Consider the following 22,656-nt stretch of genomic DNA (forward strand, 5'->3'; position numbering starts at 1 on the left):
GAATCCTTTCCCCCAACACACACACAATTCTTTTTTCATCTCAGGATAGGTCTCTGAATGAGGGAAGACACCAGGGTGTTCTCTGCTACCAGGGGTTTGAGGCCTATAACTCTTCGTCTTTGCTCACTCTATTTCCAGCAAGAGTCAGGGGTAGGCTCTTAAGAGTTCAGGTGTAGCCTGGCCCCTGCTGCCATAATGAATGAGTAAGTATTAAGCTCTGCAAGCAGACAAGCCAGGGAGGATGGAAAAATTGAAAATGCAACAATATTTTCTCTCTTAGAATGATGAATGAAAATACTTTACAAAGCATCAGGGGTGGATTAAGCTTTTTGCTCCCTGTAGGCAAAAAAGATTTGCTACCCTGGCTTGAGGACTGGGGGGGAGGGTTAAATATTTTTTTAACCGCTGGTGGGATGGCAGTGCGGAGGGGATGGTAGTGGAGACGGGGGGTGGCTGGCAGGGAGCAGCACTCCAGTGGTGCTGGTGCTGGTGAGGGGAGACCAAGGCGGAGGTGGTAGCAAGAGCTCCTTCCTTGGGCCTGCCTGCCACCCAAATGACAGGTCGACCCATTTTGGGGCTCTCTACACAAGCGGGCCCACAGAAGGCGCTCTTGCCACCACCTCTGCCTCCCCCACCTCGGTCTCCCCTCACTGCCGCCAGCACTGCTGGAGCACTGCACCCTACCAGCCACCCCCATACTCTGCTACCATCCCCGCCGCACAGCAGAAGTTTTAAAGGGTTAATAAAAGGATTTAACTTGCCCCCAACCTGCTGAAAATTTGCCGCCTCTCAAGATTTGCCTATGCATTATTCCGCCCGTGCAAAGCATGGTTTTAAAATTGTCACTTCCTGCCCTTTCAATTGCCTGCTTTCAAAATGCTGTCTATGCAATGTGAACATATTTCATGTAAGATAATAGCAAATATTAGATAGCTAAATCTGTGTAACATATAGAACAGAAGAACAGAAGAGCAGCCCTGCTGGATCAGGCCCAAAGCCCATCTAGTCCAGCATCCTGTTTCACACAGTGGCCCACTAGATGCCACTGGAAGCCTACAGCAGGAGTTGAGGGCATGCCCTCTCTCCTGCTGTTACTCCCCTGCTATACATAACTCAAATTCCAGGTGCATTTTGGAACAGGACACATGGCCATCTTCACTAGACGAACATTCAGACTAGACCCTTCCTAGTGCCCTTCTTTGTTTGTGAAATGTGGCCAGCTTTCCTATGGCCTGTCTTCCACTTTGATCTGGAGCGTAGTGGATATTCTGCCCTTCTGAATTGGCTTCTGTTCATCTTGGAGATATTCAAGAATATCTTGACATGGTATCTCACCCTCCTAAAAGGAAGCAAGCAGCCTGTTGCCCTGCCTGCTTGCCTGGAGAGAGTTCAAAGAAAGTCAAAGGGGGGAAATGCTGCTGAAGGCTTGTTGTGGATAGCAAAGCCTCAGGAGATACCTGTTCAGGTTATAGTGGCTTGGATGTTGATCTCTAGCACTAGATATCATTTTAATTATTTGTTTGGTGTGTTTATGAAATGTAAAAATATAGAAGCCTTAGTGGTGTTGTGTTTTTTTTTAAGGGAAATCTTAAGTTTCAATTAAGTTGTACATAATTCATTTTGTGTCTTTAAAACAGTAAAGTTGCTGACATCCTGACTAAATTACTCACTGAAATTGAATACCTTCAGGTGAATGGGGAAATAGGGACATGTTGGCAGGTATGAAATGGATCGGACAAGTAAGTCATGACTAATGGAATCATTTAGTCAGGATGTTAGCCACTATGTTTATACAAGATGTTGTATAAATATGATACTGGTACATATGGAGGGTTGCGGGGGGAACAGGGTTTTTTCAATGGCTTCAAAATTTCCGAGAATATTACATCTGTAGGGAGGAGGTGTGGTTGCTTGATACAAAAAGGGATGCTTGATACAAAAAGAAGCCTGTGTTGCATGAGAGTCTGGCAATTGGCTCATGTAGTGTAAGGCAGGGGCGTAGCAAGTTTGGAGGGGGCCCAGGGACAAGATTTTAAAATGCCCCCCTCCTCACTGAAGCTAAGCTCATGAAGTAAAGAAATCTTAAATGAGGCTGAATAGAGGTGCAAGTCATTTAATGGTACTAGAGAAAGTCATGCTGCTTTGGTAGCTCCAGGTCTTAACACTAACGTCAATTTCGGAGGATGAATACAACTGAAGGAAGCCTGCATGGGTGCGCAGCCGGGGGAGTCAGTCATGTGGCTTGCCTCGGGGGGGCAAGGCAGTGGGCCCCCAGGCAACTTTCTCCCCTTGCCCTATTATAGTTATGCCCCTGGTGTAAGGGGCATAAGATGACATCTTAAGATGATGGTGCACCAGCAAATCTTCTCCCAAGTGGCCCAAAAACAATAATTTTGAAATGCTCCACATACTTTGGTACTTGCAATGCCAGTTACTCAAAGGATTTGGTGGGGAGAGAGCCATTATCTGCTCCCTGTCACTCCAGATGTCTCTTTTCATTGAGTCCTTGCTGCCATCAACTTAATAAAGGTAAAATATGCCATCGAGTAGGTGTCGACTCCTGGCGACCACAGAGCCCTGTGGTTTTCTTTGGTAGAATACAAGAGGGGTTTACCATTGCCTCCTCCCACACAGTATGAGATGATGCCTTTCAGCATTTTCCTATACCGCTGCTGCTCGATAGAGGTGTGTTTCCCATAGTCTGGTATGTATGTGAGTGTTCATACAAGCAGCCATACCCAGGCTACAGCAGCCCTTGCGCAACCCAGGTAGGCCTGCTCGTATGAAGTGCCAGGATTGTGGCCGATCCTGGTGTGGCTTCTCCGGGTAGCCAGGGATTTTCCTCAGACTTTTACTAGGTCCCCGGTCATGTGTCTGCAGGCAGCCCAAGCACAGACAGAGCCAGGTGCTTAGAGTGACCAGCTTGAAGGAAAATCCATCAATGTACTGCGCCCCTCGAGTGGTGCATTTAGGGATATCTGTCGGTCAGGATGCATTGTCCTGGCCTCCAGATGGACATGTGGCTCCTGGGAAAGCCACTTGTGTGGGTGCATGAGCTGCGCACCAAGAAGAACAGGAGAGATCATCTAGGGGGAAGGGTGGTACAATCCTGCCTTCCCCTTGCCCTCTCCGTTGGCTCAATGGTCATGTGAACCACCTCCTTTTCTTTTAATTTTTGCATCAACAATGTGGTCAAAGAGTTGTTGTCATTAAATTTCATTTCACCGTCTCTTAGGGACTAGAAGTTATTTGTATTGCTATATACAGATGACACGATGCTGCTCTCAATGAACCTGGTGAACCTTAAAATATTTTTGGTAAAATCTGGGAACAATTATAAGAAAGAGCAAGAAGTTCCCATTAATAATAGTAAAACCAAGATGATAGTACTTGGTAGCCATGTCTGGAAACATAAATGGACATAAACAAACAATTTAAACAAACATAGCACAGAGACAGCACTGGTCGCTCTGGTACATGACCTTCTTCGGGACCTTGATGAGGGTAGTGTCCTTCTCTTGTTCCTTTTGGATCTCTCAGCGGCTTTTGACACTATCGATCATGCTATCCTTCTCGACTGCCTACGTGGGTTGGGTATCGGGGGCACCGTCTTACAGTGGTTCCGTTCTTACCTTAGCAGGTGTGTCCAGTCAGTATGCATGGAGGACAGATGCTTTGACCCATGGCCACTCGTTTATGGAGTTCCCCAGGGTTCAGTTCTTGCCTCTGTCCTTTTTAACATCTATATGAAGCTGCTGGGTCAGGTCATCTCCAGTTTGGGCTGAGATTTCATCAATACGCTGATGATACTCAGCTATATATTGCCATCCCAGACCATTCTGGGGATGCTGTTTCTGTGCTTACTCAATGCCTGGAAGCTATTAAGGTCTGGATGAATCAAAACAAGCTCAGACTGAATCCCACTAAGACTGAATTACTTTTATTCAGCCCTAGTAACGGCCAACAGCTGGATGTGAACCTTGTTTTTGCTGGGGTGGCGCTGCCCTCAAAAGAGCTTGTTCACGATTTGGGGGTCCTTTTGGACTCACGTCTCCTGCTTGAGCAGCAGGTGGGAGCTGCGGCCAGAAGTGCTTTTGCCCAGCTTAATCTGGTCCGCCAATTACGCCCTTACCTTGATCGGCAGGCATTAATGACAATGACCCATGCCCTTGTTATCTCCCGTTTAGATTATTGTAACGCTCTCTATCTAGGGTTACCTTTGAGGATGATCAGGAAGCTGCAGCGGGTCCAGAATGCAGTGGCTCGCATAATCATGGGTGCCAGAAAATATGACAGGGCAATGCCTCTCCTACAGTCATTGCACTGGTTGCCTTTTTGCTTCCAAGCTCAATTTAAGGTCCTGGTTCTGACCTTCAAAGCCTTGAGGGGCCTGGGGCCTGTCTACCTACAGACCTGCCTCTCCCATCCAGTTACATCCCGTCTGGTTAGATCATCTCAGATGGCCCTTCTGTCAGTCCCTGATTTCCGAGATGTTTGGGGCTCTAGGACTCGTGAAAGGGCCTTTTCAGTTGCTGCCCCGCTCCTTTGGAACTCTCTCCCTCTACAGATCTGGCTAGCCCCTTCCTTACCGATCTTCACATTGCTATTGAAGATTTTTCTCTTTTGCCAGGCTTTTGCCCTGTAGTTTATTTTTCTGTTCTTTGGTAGTTATTTTAGTTTTTAACTTAGAATGTAATTTTTAATGTTGCCTGTTTGCATCTTGTTGTGCACCACCTGGAGTCTTCGGAGTGAGCCGTATATTAAATGTCTCAAATAAATAAATAAATAAATAAATAAATAAATAAATAGTATTTTAATAAAGTGACTATTTATTATTCAGGTGATTCCTTGGTCTAATATATTAATGTGTATAGTATTCATCCCTGCCATGATTTAGTGGAGGTCAGTGTTTTGTTGTAATGGCCTATGGGTAAGTACAATAAATGTGACTTGACTTGTCTAGCACTGGAGACTCCAGCCCCCGAGGAACAAAATTCAGGTTTTTCAAGTAGCTAAAGAATGATAAATGATCTAAACAATTTTGCTTTAACTTGCATTCCATCCAACCAACCAGGAGGACTCTTACTGAAGAAACTACATTACAGCTGAGGTATTGGATTGGATTGGATTGAATCCCAGCTAGTTCTTCTGCAAACAGAAGTTCTGTTTGAGGAGAGGTGATTTTCCTCAACTCCTCGTTTTCCTCTGCAGCCTCTGTGCCTCTCAAAAATATGTCTCTTGGGGTTAGGGGAACCTCAAGAACAGATTTTGTGGCGGGGGGGCAGTGAGTAGCAGAGGGAAATGAGGATTGATGAAAATTGCTCCTTTCCCCCTTATCTGAATGGAATCTCTTCCATTTGTGGAAGTACTAGTTAGAATCCAAACCATATGTTTAGGTGGTAAGAACTGCTATGATATTTACCATTTGTAGTACAAAATAACCCATACCCGCTTTTCTCAAGTTATCTATTCATTTTCTTTCCTGGAAATCATATTTTGAACCAGGAAAGTAGTATGAACAAGATTCATTTTACTGTCTACAGTTTACTAATTCTTCCTTTTACAGTATTGTCAATGGAGCTTCAGATGCTAAACATTCATTATGATGTTTAAGGGGAAGTGAATTATGTATTTAAAGATATTAGTTTCAGCATAACGTCTGTTGAAATAAAAAGCTTCTTACATTACCTTTCCCAATGTGTTTCTTTCGGTGTCTTCTGAAGGGCTGGGCTACAAGGTTTAAATCTAGATTGCACGGAGAAGGTGAATATATAGGAGGAAGACTTCCTGCTTTGTAAATTAGTACTGCTTTTAAAAAAACAAAACACCCTACACTAGCACCAAGTGACATTTGTTTCAATTCTTATAGTTTCTCTGGAAAAAGCTGCCAATTCAAGTTTGATGTTTTAGAGATTTTATTTTAATAATTAACTGGTTTTAAAATATCGTGTATTAATCAACCACAAATTTGTACAGGTAATTACAGAATAGTGTGAGGTTAGAATACCTTACTAAAATATACAAGTTTTGAGAAAGATGAAACGATTCTTTGATGCTACTGAGGCTGCTTTGGAAGCTTGGTAGATGTGTATCTTAGAAGATCATGGAGAAATGTGCACATCCTCTAGCCATGTTGGAATGAAAGGGCAACATTCTGGATGATGATGAAAAACTTCACAACAGACCTGTCCCATTTGTAGTAGACATCTTTTGGACTGATTTCCCCCACACCCCAAGGAATTATGTTGGAAGACAACAGAAGTCAGTGCAGACAACAGAAAGTGATATAATATTGTTCCATGGTCCATTCAGTTTGGAGATATGTAATCGTGTTAATATACTTTCCTTTTATTCTAAAATGTGTGTCCCAACATCTGACTCAGTCAAGTCCACATGTTCTATACCAGGGATTCACAACGTTGGGTCTCCTAAGGAGAGGAGAGCTGGTCTTGTGGTAGCAAGCATGACTTGTCCCCTTAGCTAAGCAGGGTCTGCCCTGGTTGCATCTGAATGGGAGACTAGAAGTGTGAGTACTCTAAGATATTCCCCTCAGGGGATGGAGCCGCTCTGGGAAGAGCAGAAGGTTTCAAGTTCCCTCCCTGGCTTCTCCAAGATAGGGCTGAGAGAGATTCCTGCCTGCAACCTTGGAGAAGCTGCTGCCAGTCTGTGAAGACAATACTGAGCTAGATAGACCAATGGTCTGACTCAGTATATGGCAGTTTCCTATGTTCCTATGTTCCTGATGTTATTGGACTTCAACTCCCATAACCCCCAACCAAAGGCTGCTAGGGCTGGGGATTATGGGAGTTGAAGTCCAATAATATCTGGGGGCCCAACATTGAGAATCCCTGTTCTATACTACCTGAAATTTCTGACAACTTCAAAGGCAGCACTTCATAGACCCGCAGAAGTAGTCCAGCCATAAGGTGACTAAAACTACAGTGATGATTGCCAGCTCAGCATCAGAAAAAAAGGGGCATAGCAGGTCTTTCCTGACAACCATCATCCATATATCCAGCACTACAAGGTTAGACTATCTTGATTTTGTTAATATACTGTAATCACCTATGAAAGTTATAGTCTTTGAGTTTGAGATACCTAGGGGCCAAACTCCATATTATTGATGACTGAATCTTCCAAATATACAATTGATGACTGAATCTCTCAACATTTTCCCTGCATTTCCCCCCCTCATGGGACTAACAGTCCCATAACAAGAATTATTTAACTAAATACCCCTTCCCCCATCTCTGCTTGAGCAAAACTGGCAGCACCTGTCAATTATATTTGAGTAAAACCAAGAAGCAGTGATCATGAGGTCCAGTCATGGATCTCTCATCTTTTAACCCAGGGCTGATCAACTTCAGCCCTCCTGCAGATATTGGCCTACAGATCCCATAATCCCTGGCCATTGACCACAGTGGCTGGAGATTATGGGAATTGCAGGGTGGGGGGGCTAAATTGAGCAGGCCTGGTTTAACCCCTGGAGTGTGCCTTCTCCAATATATCTTATTCTCTTCGTTCAGCTCAGTTGAGAATGACCCCTTGATGTTTCCACCCATCAACCTGCACCCCCATGTTAAATGTGCCTGCCTTCCAATCATCAGTTTGGGGAATGTCATTATTCTCCACATTATCCAATTGCCAGTTGCTCAGGGATGGCAAATCCAAAGGGGAGCACCTTCTTGTCTCTGCAGCCAGGGGGCTAAAGCTTGCTAAACTGTGGAGGAGGGGATTTAATACTTATTATTCCTGCAATCTATTTGATGTTGCCTTGAGGATCATTCAGTTGACAAGCAAGGTATAAATACAATAAATAAATAAATATTGTAACCAGCAGCCAGACTTCCAGGAAGAATATCAGAATACAGGCTGAGATCACGTTAACGGGAATTTAAAAAAACAAAACAAAACCCTAATCAGGCTATTCTCATGATCGGCTGAAATTGGGCTAAGGGAGCGAGCGGTCCGTTAATCTTGTCTGTTTGATCGTGTGACGCTGCAGGGCACGGTGACATGTGAGTAGACCCCTGACCCTCGGGGGTCTCTCCAGGATGCCCCGTGCACTAGCATAGGGCATCCTGGAACTTCTGGGGGCCGCACGGCCCCTAATCCCCGCAGTCCCCACCAGCTCCATGATGGAGTGGCAGTTGGGTGGGCAGCCAATCTGGCCACCCAATGCTGTAGGCTTGCTTGTCTCCACCTAACCTCATCTGGCGAATCTCCCTGATCGTGAGATTCGCCTCACTAAATCTCATATCCCATTTTCCCCCAAGGGCAATATTATGAAAGAGACCTGTTGTTGATCCTCACAGCAAGAATGCCAGTTAATGCCAACAATATTGTTCCCTTTCTATTATGTTGCCCGCCGATGCTATTTTAATGGTTGGGTGTGTATTTTAGGCAAGACCTTGTTCATCCCCTTGCTGGTGTAGTATAGGGTCTCATTGGATTATAGAGCTGAAGAGGGCCTTGTAAGCCATCTAGTTCAACACCCTGTTTGATGCATAAAATCCAGAGCTAGATAATCCCCAACAGATGGATGTGCCCCCTGATGACCAAAATCATAAGAACAGCCCTGCTGGATCCGGCCCAAGGCCCATCTAGTCCAGCATCCTGTTTCACACAGTGACCCACCAGATGCTACTGGAAGTCACGTGCAGGAGTTGAGGGCATGCCTTCTCTCCTGCTGTTACTCCCCTGCAACTGGTACTCAGAGGCATTCTGCCTTTGAGGCTGGAGGTGGCCTATAGCCCTCCAACTAGTAGCTGATGCTAGACTTCTCCTCCATGAAGTTATCCAAACCCCTCTTAAAGCCATCCAGGTTGTCGGCTGTCACCACATCTTGTGGCAGAGAATTCTACAAGTGGATTATGTGTTGTGTGAAAAAGTACTTCCATTTGTTGGTCCTGGATTTCCCTCTGCCCCTTACATAATCTTCCTACCAAGTTCCCCTGCTTATGAAGCAAAGAGGCACCTCTTAAAGTGGTAAATTTCTTTATTGAGCAGGGGGAGTGCAACTGGCCACATCCAACCCCAGCACAGCATGCCTCCAGTGGCTGTTGCTGGTGTCTACCTTATATTTCTTTTTAGACTGTGAGCAGTCATGGAGGGATGCCAGTGGCAGCCTGGATTGCTGCCTCTGCCATGGCCCCCCTAGCCCTACCCCCTGCATCTGACATCAGATGCAAGGAATATTTAACCACGCACCCGGATCTGAGGTCAAACACAGGGACGTGCTTTTGCTTCCAAACGGGGCCATGTGGCCCTGTTTAGGAGCTCAGTCGGCCAGCACTGTATTTGTAGTGTGGTAGGACCCACTCTCACTGCTTTTTAAAGGCAGGGAGAACCACTCCAGCTGCACTGTGAATGCAGCGCCGGCCAATCTAACTCCCAAATGGGGCCGTGCAGCCTCATTCAGGAGTTAAATCACGCCCCTCACGTCTGATGTCAGACATTGTGGGCATGTCTGGGGCCACGAGGCGTGGCCCCTGAGGGGCGGTGGCCTGGGTTTTTGAACCTGTTGGCCCAATGGTGGCTCCACCCCTGATTGTGAGCCCTTTGGGGAAAGGGCTTATTTATTTTTATTTTTCTGTGTAAACCACTTTGGGAACTTTTGTTGCAAAGCAGTATATAAATAGTAGTAGTAGTAGTAGTAAATTCTCAGTAGTAGTAAATAGTAGTTAGCAGTAATAGTAGTAAATTATTCTAAAAACCACATCGAATTTAAATGTGAGCTATATAATCTTTCTGCAGAATCTAAGCTCTATAATGACCTTCTGTTGTCCTGAAAGCAAACCACAGACCTTTCCCAAGCTCACATATAAGTTTTTATTTATTAATTTATTTAGCATGTTTGTGTCCCGCCCACTCCTGAAGTCTCTAGGCAGTTTACAACATTAAAATAAAACAAACAATATTTTTAAAACAATTTAAAACATAAAATTTCAAATTAAAATAGCTAAAAGCCACTAAATAGCTATAAAGCTTGGCTGAAGAGATTTGTTTTCAGCTGTTTCCTAAAGGTCAACCGGGATGGAATAGCTCTCATCTCAGCAGGAAGTGTGTTCCATGGATCTGGTGCAACTCCAGAGAAGGCTTGCCTTTGAGTTGTTACCAGATGAGCCAGTGGCACCCTCAGACGAACCTCCCCTGAAGATCTTAATAGGTGGCGGGATTCATAACGAAGAAGGCATTCTCTTAAACACCCTGGGCCTAAGCCATTAATTCCCTTTTCCCCAAGGGAATCATGGTGAATTTGCAGTTATTGACTCCTCCTCTCTAGTTCTGGCACCCAAATGTATAAAAAGAGAATTTTGGATTCCAAGGTTTCTTCCAAAGAAAAATATCTGACAGTTAGGGTGTTTCTGCATTCCTCTTAACCTGGATCTACAGCAAGCCTGCACAACGTAAGGCCGAGGGGCTGGATCCAGCCGGTGGGTTCTTTTTTGCTGGCTCCAAAGATTGCCCAAAGTTTTATGACACCTGAGATGAGGTGCAAAATCCTGCCTTGCCCCATGGCCCTGGTGGGGGTCAGCCCCCTTTCAAAATTAACCTTTGTAAGCTTTGAAAATGCACAAGGGACAAGGAGGACAAAAGGTTGCTAGCAGCCTCCTCTTCCCTCCTCAGGCTGTGGTAACTAATAACTGCTTTCGTTTATATTTAATAATTTACTTTTAATGTACTCATTAATGTCCTGGACATTTACCTTGATGCACACACACACCAAGTTATGGTTGGTATTTGAGTTGTGCACCCCTGATCTACAGGGTATTGGGGCCCAACCTGGGAAATGTGGGGAACAGTGACTGACATACAGAGCAAGGATGCGCCAATGTAGTGAGAGTGCAGCCTAACAGAACTTCCCAACGAATTGCACTGGTGCAGTGAGTCAGTGGCCATTTTTAATGCCCTTCCCTTCCCCAGGAAGCCCTTTGTGCTACCTGAAAATATGTCCTAGAGGGTTGCACTTCCTGGGGAATGGGAGGGTGTTAGTTTGGAAATTATGTTAGTTTGCTCTCTTGCTGCACTGGTGCATCCCTGCTCTATAGCAACTGGAGCTAAAGAGATATAAACATTGAACTGCCACTAGCATTGAAAACCCGAAGCACACCCAGAGGCACAACTTTTGGACTGAAGTCCAGGGCCTCTACATCCCCTGGGGGGCCCCAATTCTCTTTAGTCTGTTGCCACACCACTGCACTGGCCTGAATTGCACCGAATGGCCAAGCGTGACCTACGCAAGGCATGACAGAGTGGGGAATGGGGAAAGAAATATGTGGAGTGGGAATATGCTAAGTTGTGTGTTGAAATGTTTCTGCTAATGCATATTTGCACACATATATCTGTTCTAGATTCTTGCATTCCAGGCTCCAGAATTACCTAGGTGCACCTCTGGCATCCATGGATAAGCCCAGACAATGCAGATTGCTGTTAAAAATGAGACTTCAGTAAACCGTGGCAGACACCCAGACTCACAAAGTGCTGGTGCAACTAATGCCACACTGATTCTACAGGGGAGGTGCAACCCTCTGGGACATGTATTTGGGAGTCACAGTCAGCTTCAGAGGGAAAGGGAAATGGATGGAAATTGCCCTGTCCCCATAGCTGCATCAGTGCTTTGTTGGTCTGAATGTCAGCCGGTGCCATTTAAACAAACCCCATGAAAGAAAGACAGAGCTGCCTATAAATTTTTAACAGCTGTAGCAGACTGATCTCATCCTCCATGAGGAAGGAGATCTTAACGAAGCCAGTTACCATGAAGTATTTTTCAAAACCAATAATGCAACTTGCAAGTAAGTGTGTAGTATCCGTTAATCCTTTCAGCATTCCCATAATCTTCTTTTCTCTTTAATCATTTGATAGCCCTACTTATTTCCAGGCAGAAAGCAGAAAGCCATTTCAAGGGTGCAATTGTGTGATGCTCTTGTTCATTGTCATAATTGTCTGTTATCATAATTATCACATAGTTATCATAGTTATCACCAGAATGCAACACAGATGTGGCTATGTGACCTACTCAGAGGAACCTGAAGTCATTTAATGCAATTAACTTATGAGCTACTGTCAGAACCGCTGTGAGAACAACTGCCAGGAAGTGCAAGCACATACAGAAAAGATGAAAGGACAAGCCCAATCAAGCCCATAGTATATACATGTAAAAACAAAACAAAACAAAACAAAATAAATATTAGCTCATCTGCAGATCAATGTTGTCTCTCCACTGGGGTCAGTTAGTTCAGGCACAGGCCTGATTATTGTATGAAAGCACCCTTAGACTGACTTTGCCTAACATGTTGAATGTTTGCAGTTGGTCATCATTGACCATTAAATGTTTGGCAATACCCTTTTATTTTTTTTTAAAGAACTAATATTAAATGGGTGCTAGATTAGGCGTTCAGTTCCCATTGTTGGAGGACTTTTTGGAAACAATATGTTCATAATTACTTGATAGGCAACAGTACAGTGTTGGCGAACATTTTCTGACAGAATCATATGCTCTTTTATGATGCTAAGGGAAGGGTTTTTTTTGTCATTTGAGACATCTGCATTTGTTATGCGGAGATTATAGAAGGATATAAATTCAAATTGAGTACATGGTAGGAAGACACAGTGAACCATGTTGGTAAGCACATAAGTTTAAGAAGAAAGTTAACAGTGCTTTGTTCAACTTGAGGTTCATCATTTGTTCCAGCTAATAGCTACAATTATAGGTTATAAATGCAACCTTAAACGCTCATGAGTAGAGTTAGGTAGTAGTCTTCCTTCTCTTTTTAGACATAAATCCTTATCCTGTCCTCCATATACCATGCTTTAGATCATATCATGTCAAGCAAACATAGTGGCTCCATGTGCCAACCAGTAGAGCAGTGAAATAGGATCACCGACAGGCAAGGCAAGGTAGCGGTTTATGCACAGTCAGGGGATTTCCAAGGCATGAGGAAATAACTATATTACATCAAAATTAATGAGGGCTGGAGTGGGGGGGAGGAGAACTTCCCATTAAAAATGATCTAATGAGATCTGTGCATTCTCCAGTGGAAAAAAAGCAAACAGCCAGGAAAGCTATCCTGATTGATCCTGTAAGAGCATATTGTACCAGTGGGGATTGGGCTCAGAGGTATATTAATTATTATTATCTACATTTTATATCCCGCTCTTCCTCCAAGGAGCTGAGAGCAGTGTACTACATACTTGGGTTTCTCCTCTCAGCAACCCTGTGAAGTAGGTTAGGCTGAGAGAGAAGTGACTGGCCCAGAGTCACCCAGCAAGTCTCATGGCTGAATGGGAATTTGAACTTAGGTCTCCCTGGTCCTGGTCTAGCACTCTAACCACTACACCATGCTGGCTCTCTCTCACGATATGTGCCATAAGGTTTAACAAAATCCTTTTCCTACAGTATTATGTGAAGTTTCAGAAGTGAGAAAATGAAGTGGAACTCCTTTTTTTCCTCCACATTCCATAACACCTTGCCCCCGAAAACAGCAGTAAAGCATTCATGCTTGGGGCTTGCAGTCAGCCCCCTTACAGTGGGGAAAGTTTCCAGGAGGGTAGAAAAGCAAGAGTATCCTTTTTCCTTCCCTGCCCAACTCTGGAAACCAATTGCTATTCTGCATGTTCCAACAGCACCGCAAGGTTCCTGTTCTGGCGATACACTAGAATAGGGGTTCTCAACATTGGGTCCCCAGAAACTCCCATAATCCCCAGCCCCAGTGGCCTTTGGTTGGGTATTATGGGAGATGAATTCCAACAACATCTGGGGACCCAGCATTGAGAACCCCTGCACTAGAACATGCTGATGTGAGTCTCAACTTCTTCTCTTTGATAACCAATGTAAGGTAGGCTAGTGAAACAGGGCCATCTGCAGTCAATGTATGGGTTTCTGTACACTCCCCTGACCCTGGGTATGAAAAAAATTAAAAAAATTTTTTAAAGGAGACAACAGGCACTCTCAATGAGGGATACAATTAAATTAAATTAAATTAAATTTTAATGTATATGCCACTTGTCCACTGAAAAGGTGCTCAAAGTTGCTCACAATACACACAAAAACCCAGAAACAACAGCAATTAATTCAAGAATACCACTGCAAGTTTATATACATAAAGAATTCCATTCTGTAATGATAACAGTATTAGGCTTCTACATCTGTTGAAGGAAGTGTACCTCTGAAAGGTAGGAAAGGACCAGGAGTGAAGGGGGAAGAAATCCAGGAGCCTTTACAGAGAGGGCTTCCTGCTCTCAGACTGTCTGGCCAGTGGAGCCACTTCGAATTAGACTCACAGCATTAGGGAAGCAGCCCCTCCTCTCTCTGCTCCGAGTTTTCTTTTGTGTCGGTTCACACACAGCTCACTTCCATGTTTTGCTTGTGGCCAATGGCCACACCTCCCTTTTTTCCCAAGGGTTTGGTACTGTAATTAAAACACTCTCTGTGAGCTGACTCTGCTGAAGTCAACACACACTTCTGCTAAATTAGCCATCAGCATGTCTTGTGGTAGCAAGCATGACTTGTCCCCTTAGCTAAGCAGGGTCTACCCTGGTTGCATATGAAAGGGAGCTAGAAGTGTGAGCACTGTAAGATATTCCCCTCAGGGGACAGAGCCACTCTGGGAAGAGAAGAAGGTTTCGGGTTCCCTCCCTGGCTTCTCCAAGATAGGGCAGAGAGATTCCTGCCTGCAACCTTGGAGAAGCCACTGTCAGTCTGTGAAGGCAACACTGAGCTAGAGCTACCAATGGTCTGACTCAGTATATGACAGCTTCCTATGTTCTTATGGCTTTCTATTCTCCAATCACAATTCTCCGCCCCGCCCCCCAACACACACACACACACATAATTCCTCAGCATATGTCAGCCTTCCTGCAGCATTGGCTCTGCTTTGGCAGCCCCCTTCTAGCTGTATGCTCCTCAGACTCTCACTTTGCATATCTTATCGTCTCCTTGCATTTCTTTTGGCAGAATTTATGTTCCTTTCTATTGATAGCAAGGGAATGCTCCTTTTCTACAAGGAAAGCACTCTGCAGACTGCAAAGTCTCTCTCCTTCCTGGATCTCCCCCCAACTCCAAAAAAGAGCAGCAAAGAGAGAAATCCACTTTTTGCTTCTGGGTAGCTTTCTATAGTATTTGCACTTCATAGGCGTGATTTGCTCTTATCACTTATGTCAGCACCTGCTTTGATTTATCTCCAAAAACTCTGGGGCAAAACAAGATTTTAAAAACTCAAGCATAACTTGGGATGAAGTGAAATCTGGAAGAAAAAGCCCTAATCTAACTTGGTGTCATAGCTCTCTAGGCAAAAGAAGAAACAATTAGGATACTCACAAACATATAAAAATCCATTCATAGCAATCGGCCCTCCTTTACCCTAAAGAGTGAACTGGAAGTAAACCCTGTCCTGACTGATAGGCTAGGGAACAGCCACTCAACATATGGTGGGTGGGACCCTGAGGGAGGAAGAGAAGTGTGTCTTTGTGCAGAAGGAGCTAGGAGTGGGGTAAGAGAGGACAGATGGAAGGCTTAGTGAGGAGCAGCAATGGATCTTTTGCTGCCTTATGGTCAAAAGCTAGACTGAAGAATTGTCTCATGGAAGGACATCTTCAGATCCTTGAGAGGCAGGATTGCAGGAAGCTTGAAATTTCTCCAGGAGTTTGGGGTGAGTTCAAGGGGGAAGGAAGCCAGGGCCTGTGGGCTTCTGAAAGGTTTATTGAGGGAACAGTTTGTTAGTTAGCTCACGTTAGATTTCTTTCTTTTTGTGCTTTGCAAATCCTTACAACTGGTTTATTGTGTTTTTATTTGTAATGTAACAAACTTAGAGAAACTGAGCCTATGCCCTTTCTTTCCCACTAGGGTGTTGCAAAAGTCTCTGTAGACTCCCAAAGGTGCTTTATGGTATGTTCTTACATTTATGTTCTTTGCAACTGAGTAACCACCATTTTTAAAGTGTGCTGCCCCAATATCATCTGAGGGTGCTTTTTGAAGTATTCTTGCAAGTACTGAGTGTTTCTGTTACCTGTAACTAAAAGCTGAGAGAGCCTCAGACTAAAGCAGTCTGTAGTATTTTGAATAAAGTTTTTCTCTTTTTGTTCTTTGTATTTTACCTGCCTCTGAGTGGATTTTTAACTCAGGAAAAGGGGTTTGACTCTGATGTAAACATGTCTCAATGTTAATTGCTCAGCAACCTACCAAGTTTTCTCACCACATGGAAGCTGCACATGGAGGGGTTTTTGTATTTTTCCATTGGCAAAGAGAAAGAGAGTTTCCCTGGAATTTTGCCCACACCAGGAGGAAAATAAACTCTGTTAAAGAGTGGTCATGGTAGTAGTGATTGGACTACCAAAGGAATAATTTACATTTTAAAGAACAGCTTTTGTTGAGCAAACATGGAGGGAATGATTCAGCATTTTTCTTCCCCTCATGTGGGCTTGTTCTGAGACAAAGGCTGGTCTTAAATCCTCTGCACCATTAAATGAGGTGTTTAGATTTTATATGATTTTAAGTTGATTTTTAAATGATTATATTTTGTTTTGGTTTTGTAAACCACCCAGAGCTGCTTGGAAATGTAATAATGAATGAATGAAATACTGATACCTTATGAATGTAACAAAGATTTCCAATTAAAAGTTTCAATAAACCTGATATCAAAAATTCAACAACATTAATATCAGCAAGGTTAATTAAAACAAGTTACAAAGAAAAATTACCATGAGAGTTGAAACCACTTAATACAAAGAACAGCTTATAGCAGTTAATGGAGTGTAAAAGCAAATTCTCTACACACCAGGCCAATTAGATCTAACTCCTACTCCATATTTAATCTAAGATGCTGGTCAATGACCAAATAAACTTATAACTAACTAATCTAAGATGAAGTCCCCCACCCTGCATTTTTTTCCCTATTAAATGAGGGTGGGGTGTCATCTTAGATTCAGATTCCTCCCTCTTTGGGATAAATATAGGTGTGACCTGTATTTAGTCTCTGTCTTTTAAGGCAACGTCTTACATTCAGAGTCACCTTCTATTTAGATAAATACAGCATTCAGTTTTGAAAGGTAGTTTGGAGGGTTTTCAAACATTATACAGACATATTGGCAAGCAACCACATCTCTAACTGGTAGACAAAGTAGAAAGAGGATGCAGCAGGCAGGGCAAAATAGGGCTTGAGCATTTAGCCAGCTGACCTGACCTGCATGCACCCAAATTTCTACCTAGCCTAGTGCTACTTGGGTAAGCTTAGCTGCATCTTTGCTATGTCTACCAAAGAGGAGTCCATCCTTCCTTTCTTCCTTCTTTCCTCCCCCTGCCCCCCGCTCTCTTTCTCAGCCTGATTCTGGAGATGCTGTGATCAAGGATCCTACAGGGAGGACTTCCACTATGCAATGCCTCCTCCTTGTGTACATCTCTGCAAAAATTAAAAATTAAAACCAAAAGCTACCCGCATTGATCTGAAGTGGGAGACCGAGGATCTGGGTCTCTGCAAATGTTCCTCTAGGCAATGCTGGCTGTTGTGGCTGGGCATTATTCTTGGCAAGGAGAGGCCGGGGCTTTTGCCTGACTGTTTGCTGATTTGACTGGCTTCTACCATTGCCCTGCCTCTTTCCATTCAAAATGATGGTTCTAGTAGGATAAAACCCATGAAGTTGGCTTTGCTGCTAAGGAAGGCATACCAGCTTCTTCCAGGAGCAGGATCCAAACCCTCATCTTTCCTGCTTCCATCATAGCCCTCTTCCCCAATGGGCTAGTGCCTGGCTGTTGCAGCTGCCTTTGGCTTTGCCCATGCAGTGGCCCTGTGCGCTTGTGTATGTGCCTTGTTCACGTGCCATGAACAATCTTATCCCCCCCCTTTAAAAAAAAAAAAAAGTAACCTACTTTCAGACATGTTTTGATGAAAAGTGGTATATAAATATTCACCATAATAATGTGCCCCCAAGTTGCCCATTGCAAAACAGTTTTGTTTGCAAAACAGGCTATGATGTGGCCACCCATGCATGTCCGTGTGTGGTTCTAATTGCATTGACATCATGGCTCCTGGCCCCCAGACAGAGGAGGGGTCTAATGACATGAAGGATGGGGGAGACGGGGTCAGGAGGAAGCCAATGAAGTCACCACTTTGTCAGAGACCCCCATGGAGCAGGAGCCCCAGGGGTCATCAATCCCAGTGCACCTGAGGAAGTAGTCCTGCCCCAGCCTCCAAGGGCCAAACCACCAGCCAGGCCCAGTGCACCTCAGGAAGTAACCCTTCCACTTCCATATCATGTCTGGGGAGGGCAGGCTTCCCAGTCTGAGCCCAGCTTCTTTTGACCTAAAGTCTTCCTCAAAGGAGGCGCAGCTCGAGATACTCATCCTGCTGCAGGACAGCTTAACCTTGCATTTGGCTCTGGGTTTCACCCTGGAACAGGAGCATTGTTGGTACAGAGTGTAGGCCTGAGCACTCTACAGGGCAGTGGTTGCTCTCCTGTGTCCCAGTTCTTCATGTGGTCCTTATGGGCTGATCTGTGATATCAGCTGAAGGGACAACTGGGGAAGACTGCAGAGCATACCTCTGTGATATTTGTTTAGTGGAGGAAGGAGGAGATGGATTGAGTGAGATCAGCACTGAAATCTTCTTGTTTTCTGCTGAGTTTTGCTTTCTGTGCATAGAGGCTAAGGAAATTACCTGAGAGCAAAACCTTGACTGATGTTGGAGTTGTGGAGTTGCAGTGGGTGTGAGTGGAAAGAGTATCCTTTATATTCTATTTGTTTATTTTGTAGCAATTTTTTAAAAACTCTTGAGTTGCTACTGAAGGAACATAGGCTACTTGCCAGGACCATATGATTGAGTTGCCCACCCTGTTCCATGAGAACTCATGCAAGGTTTCAGGATTGACTAGTCATTTGATGAATCCAAGTGGAGTCCCTTTTGACTAATACAAAGTTGGTACTGGCCCAGAGCTCAGCAGATTCTAGCAGTTCAAGAAGCAAAGCTTTTTCCTGTGATTGGTGCTAGCAGGTACAGAGGGGCAGGGTCAATGAGGAATGATGGACATACACACGACAGTCTTGCAGTAAGCGCAACAACCTGGCACTGTAGTGCACATGCATACAATGATACACAGCAACAGGATGTGTTGGAAGTGAAATGCCAAATTCTGACTTTTATACAAAGTATTCTGGCAATACTTTGAATACTATTCAAAGGTTCAAAAACAAAACAAAACACCACCTATCTAGGCAGATCAAGAATAGTTGTATTCTTCACACAATTTCTCCAGTGTATGCCAAAATTGTATAAACCACAAGTTTACTGTAGCAACACAAATGTTCCAGAAATGCACTGGCAATGGTATTTTAAGTCTGTGATCTGGATGCATGGTGAAGTGATCAAATGGCTTCTTCACTATGAATTTGGTGCTCATCATGTTTCCTTCCAGTTCCTCATGTTAATATATTATAAGCTAGTATACGAACTAGCTGCAGGATTGTAACCATAGTTAATTCTGAAGTAGTAAAGAATTAAGAGCAATCATGAATGAGCACCAGTGAAGTGCATGAATATATTTATTTTGCAAGATTCGTTTCACTTGTACAATCAAAAAGCTCTGCTGCAAACAAATGAAACTTAACAATCAATGCCTAAAAGTAGAACGTAATATATTAAGGTTTTTTGGTAGTTATTTCCCAATTTTTAAAAAACAAAATCAATGGGAATGCTCGACTTGGGACTACACAAGAATGTTCCTCTTACAGATTCATGTACAGCTTAAAGCAGTTATAACATTAATGTAGGGATTCCAACTCTGACGGAAATGATTTCTGGATCTATATTTTTCTAATATTTTTTCTCCAATGTTTGTCCTATCAAGCCATTAAATCTCCAGAGTTGCTTTCAACATGATCTAGGGTTTGATTCGGATTCTTAGACTCCAGGCCAAACCTGCCAGGCAGAGGTATAGAAAACCTGGCGGCAGCCTTGGGACAGGATGGGAGAGTTGGCACCATGCCTTGTGGGAGCACTCAGGGCACCTCTCCCCCAGTGCAGCTGCAGTCCATTCAGTGGACACTCCACACAATCCCCTCCCTACTGCTGCCAGGTGCCACATCTAACCCTGCTCTGCTGGCCATGTTACCACCCCAGGCCAGCCATGCCTCTTCTGGCTGCATCAATATGCTGACACAGAGGCATTGCCGCTGCTGGGCACCAATGCAGGGCCCATCCTGTGCAGGCCAGAGCTTTCTTCTCCAGCCTGGCTGGGTACATCTTTCCTTTCAAAGTAGCAAAAGAAAGGACTGGCTGGCTGGATGGCCCCCATACACCTGTTGGGGAAAGGTGCAGGTGTGATGACTGGCAGCAGTGGGGAGGGGAGCATGTGGGGTGCTGGATGGATGGATGGCCCCCATACACCTGTTGGGGAAAGGTGCAGGTGTGATGACTGGCAGCAGTGGGGAGGGGAGCATGTGGGGTGCTGGATGGATGGATGGATGGATGGACCCCATACACCTGTTGGGGAAAGGTGCAGGTGTGATGACTGGAAGCAGTGGGGAGGGGAGCATGTGGGGTGCCCACTGATGGGACTACAGCAGCACTGGGGGAGAGGTGAGGGGCACACTCAGAGCCCCCACAACTCCACAGCCCAGGAGCATTTGTTCCCCCCACACCGCCACTTTCTCAATGGTGGCAATGCCACTGCTGCCAGGTTGGCAATCCTACATTAATGTCTAATTTATTGGAGAATATTCTGGATGAGCATATAGCACAGAATACACACAGGAAATTATGAACACTTCATAATATTCAGATGTTTAGGTCTGAAGTGTTCAAAACATTTAATAAAGCAGACAGGATAAAGAAATAACTGACAAAGGTGTTGATAAATTCTTCTTACATTCTTTGCAAATCAGTTTTAGAAATTGTCTTAAAAAAAAAAAAAACTCCATTAATTTTCTAATGCTAAATTTTGACCAGTTTTTGGATGTTTGTTTTTGGATGTTTGCTTCTGATGCTGAATTTTGGATGTTTGCTTTTAGATGTTTGCTTTTGATGCTGAACTCCCATTCTCTTCTGTTAGAACCTTCATCTCAAAATCGATCTAAGGCACTCAAGAGTGTACTATTTAATATGTGATTTGCATTTACAGGTGGCTTCGCATTGTTTTACCACCACTGGAGATTTGCAGGTGAACTGCTCTACCATTGCTTGGCAGTCTGAGAGATTGTCCATATATTTGCATGGGTTGGCTGAAACAGATCAAACCAGAACAAAGTTAGATGCAGGGAAGAGAGAAAGCTGTCCATTTGTAAATTCATTTCAGACAAGCAAGCAAACCGCCAACAGACAGGAAGCTGTAGCTGTTCCCAGGAGCAGCCCCATCCTCTGCTTTCTCTGGCCCCTCCCTCCCTCTCTCTGGTGAGTGCCTGAGGGAGGATTGTGTGCACTTAGGCCCAACACCCATGGTGGCTGCACAGACCAGAGGAAGAGTGCAGGGGAGCAACTGAGGAGAAGATGACAGCTGCTTGCATGAGCAAGTGCTTCTGCCCACTTGCATTCTTGTGCTCTGCCTGCCACAAAGATGGAGATTAGGCCCAGCAGGCACAATCTTCCTGACTGCACTGCCCACTCCTAAGCAAGCAGGCAGAAGTTTGGGTTCTCTTGCTCTCCGTTCCCCCCAGCCCACTCGGCCCTCGGTAATACCACAGAGCTCAGCCCTCCCCATCATAAGTCACAGAGGGAGAGAGGGCACGATCCACTGCCTCTGCCCATTTCCTCGCCTAATTTCTCTGGGCAATATAATGGAGTTTCTCTGGAGAGCAAGTAGGATGGGGACCCCACCAAGGCTCCATAGCCTTGAACTGGCCATATTCCAACTTCTATGAGTCTGTGTTCCTGGTATATTGTTTTAGTTTATTAAAAGCTTATAGCAGTAAGTACTGTAGGCTAGACGTCTCTTTTTAAAAAATTGATGGTGAAAACAGGAACCCTTTTTCTGGTATGTCTAAATTTTGGCAGATTTGTTCCCTGAAAGACATAGTAAGAATGCTGGAAAATTTCATGCCAATTGAATAGAAGATACAAAAGTTACATGTAGCAGGAGAGCAGCTGAATCTTTTCTTAAAACTAATGCGAAAGAAAATAAATAAGGGTAATGAAAACAAGTGAGTGGATTTTCAATGAATAAATAATGAAACTAATAATTTTAACAATGAAAATGTTATATAAATAACAATACAAACAAACAAATAAAAACACCTGTTAGAGATTCTGGATTCATTTGTGTATGTGTTATTTGCTATGGCTGGCTGAGACAAGCTTGTTGCTGTCCTGGGTGACAAAGACACAACACTGGGTTCATATTAGGGCATTCTCCCTATTAGGGAATGCCATCTCTCAAAACAATCTCTCTGACTTTTATGATCTTCCAGAGAGGCCTTGCTTAGGGTTCTGGTTCTACGAGAGGTTCGTGGAACCAGAATCTTCCCCAGAGAAGTTCTTAGGGCTAGATCATGATATTTTAGATGGCTGTATAAAATAAATAAAAGGGGTGCCTATAAAAGGGGTGTCAACCTGAGGCTCTCCAGGTGTTGTTGGACTACCTTTTCCATAATTTCCACCTGCAGTGACCAGGAGGCAGGGATGATAGGAGCTGTAGTATACCCCTGCTCCACCCCTTGCTCTATAGCACAGATGA

General features: G+C 44.2%; 1 protein-coding gene across 1 annotated transcript in view; it reads right to left on the reverse strand.

The window, feature by feature from the left end:
• Positions 1–21,080: 21,080 nt before the first annotated feature.
• Positions 21,081–22,656, reverse strand: part of LOC128334988 (cysteine-rich venom protein triflin-like) — a 55,728-nt gene continuing 54,152 nt past the window's right edge. The window contains exon 7 of the mRNA XM_053272705.1: positions 21,081–21,208. Within this exon, the coding sequence (XP_053128680.1) occupies positions 21,081–21,208 (128 nt within the window). The remainder of the gene's footprint in view (positions 21,209–22,656) is intronic.

This window comes from Hemicordylus capensis, chromosome 1 (assembly GCF_027244095.1).
Source record: "Hemicordylus capensis ecotype Gifberg chromosome 1, rHemCap1.1.pri, whole genome shotgun sequence".
In the NCBI taxonomy this organism is placed as follows: Eukaryota; Metazoa; Chordata; class Lepidosauria; order Squamata; family Cordylidae; genus Hemicordylus; species Hemicordylus capensis.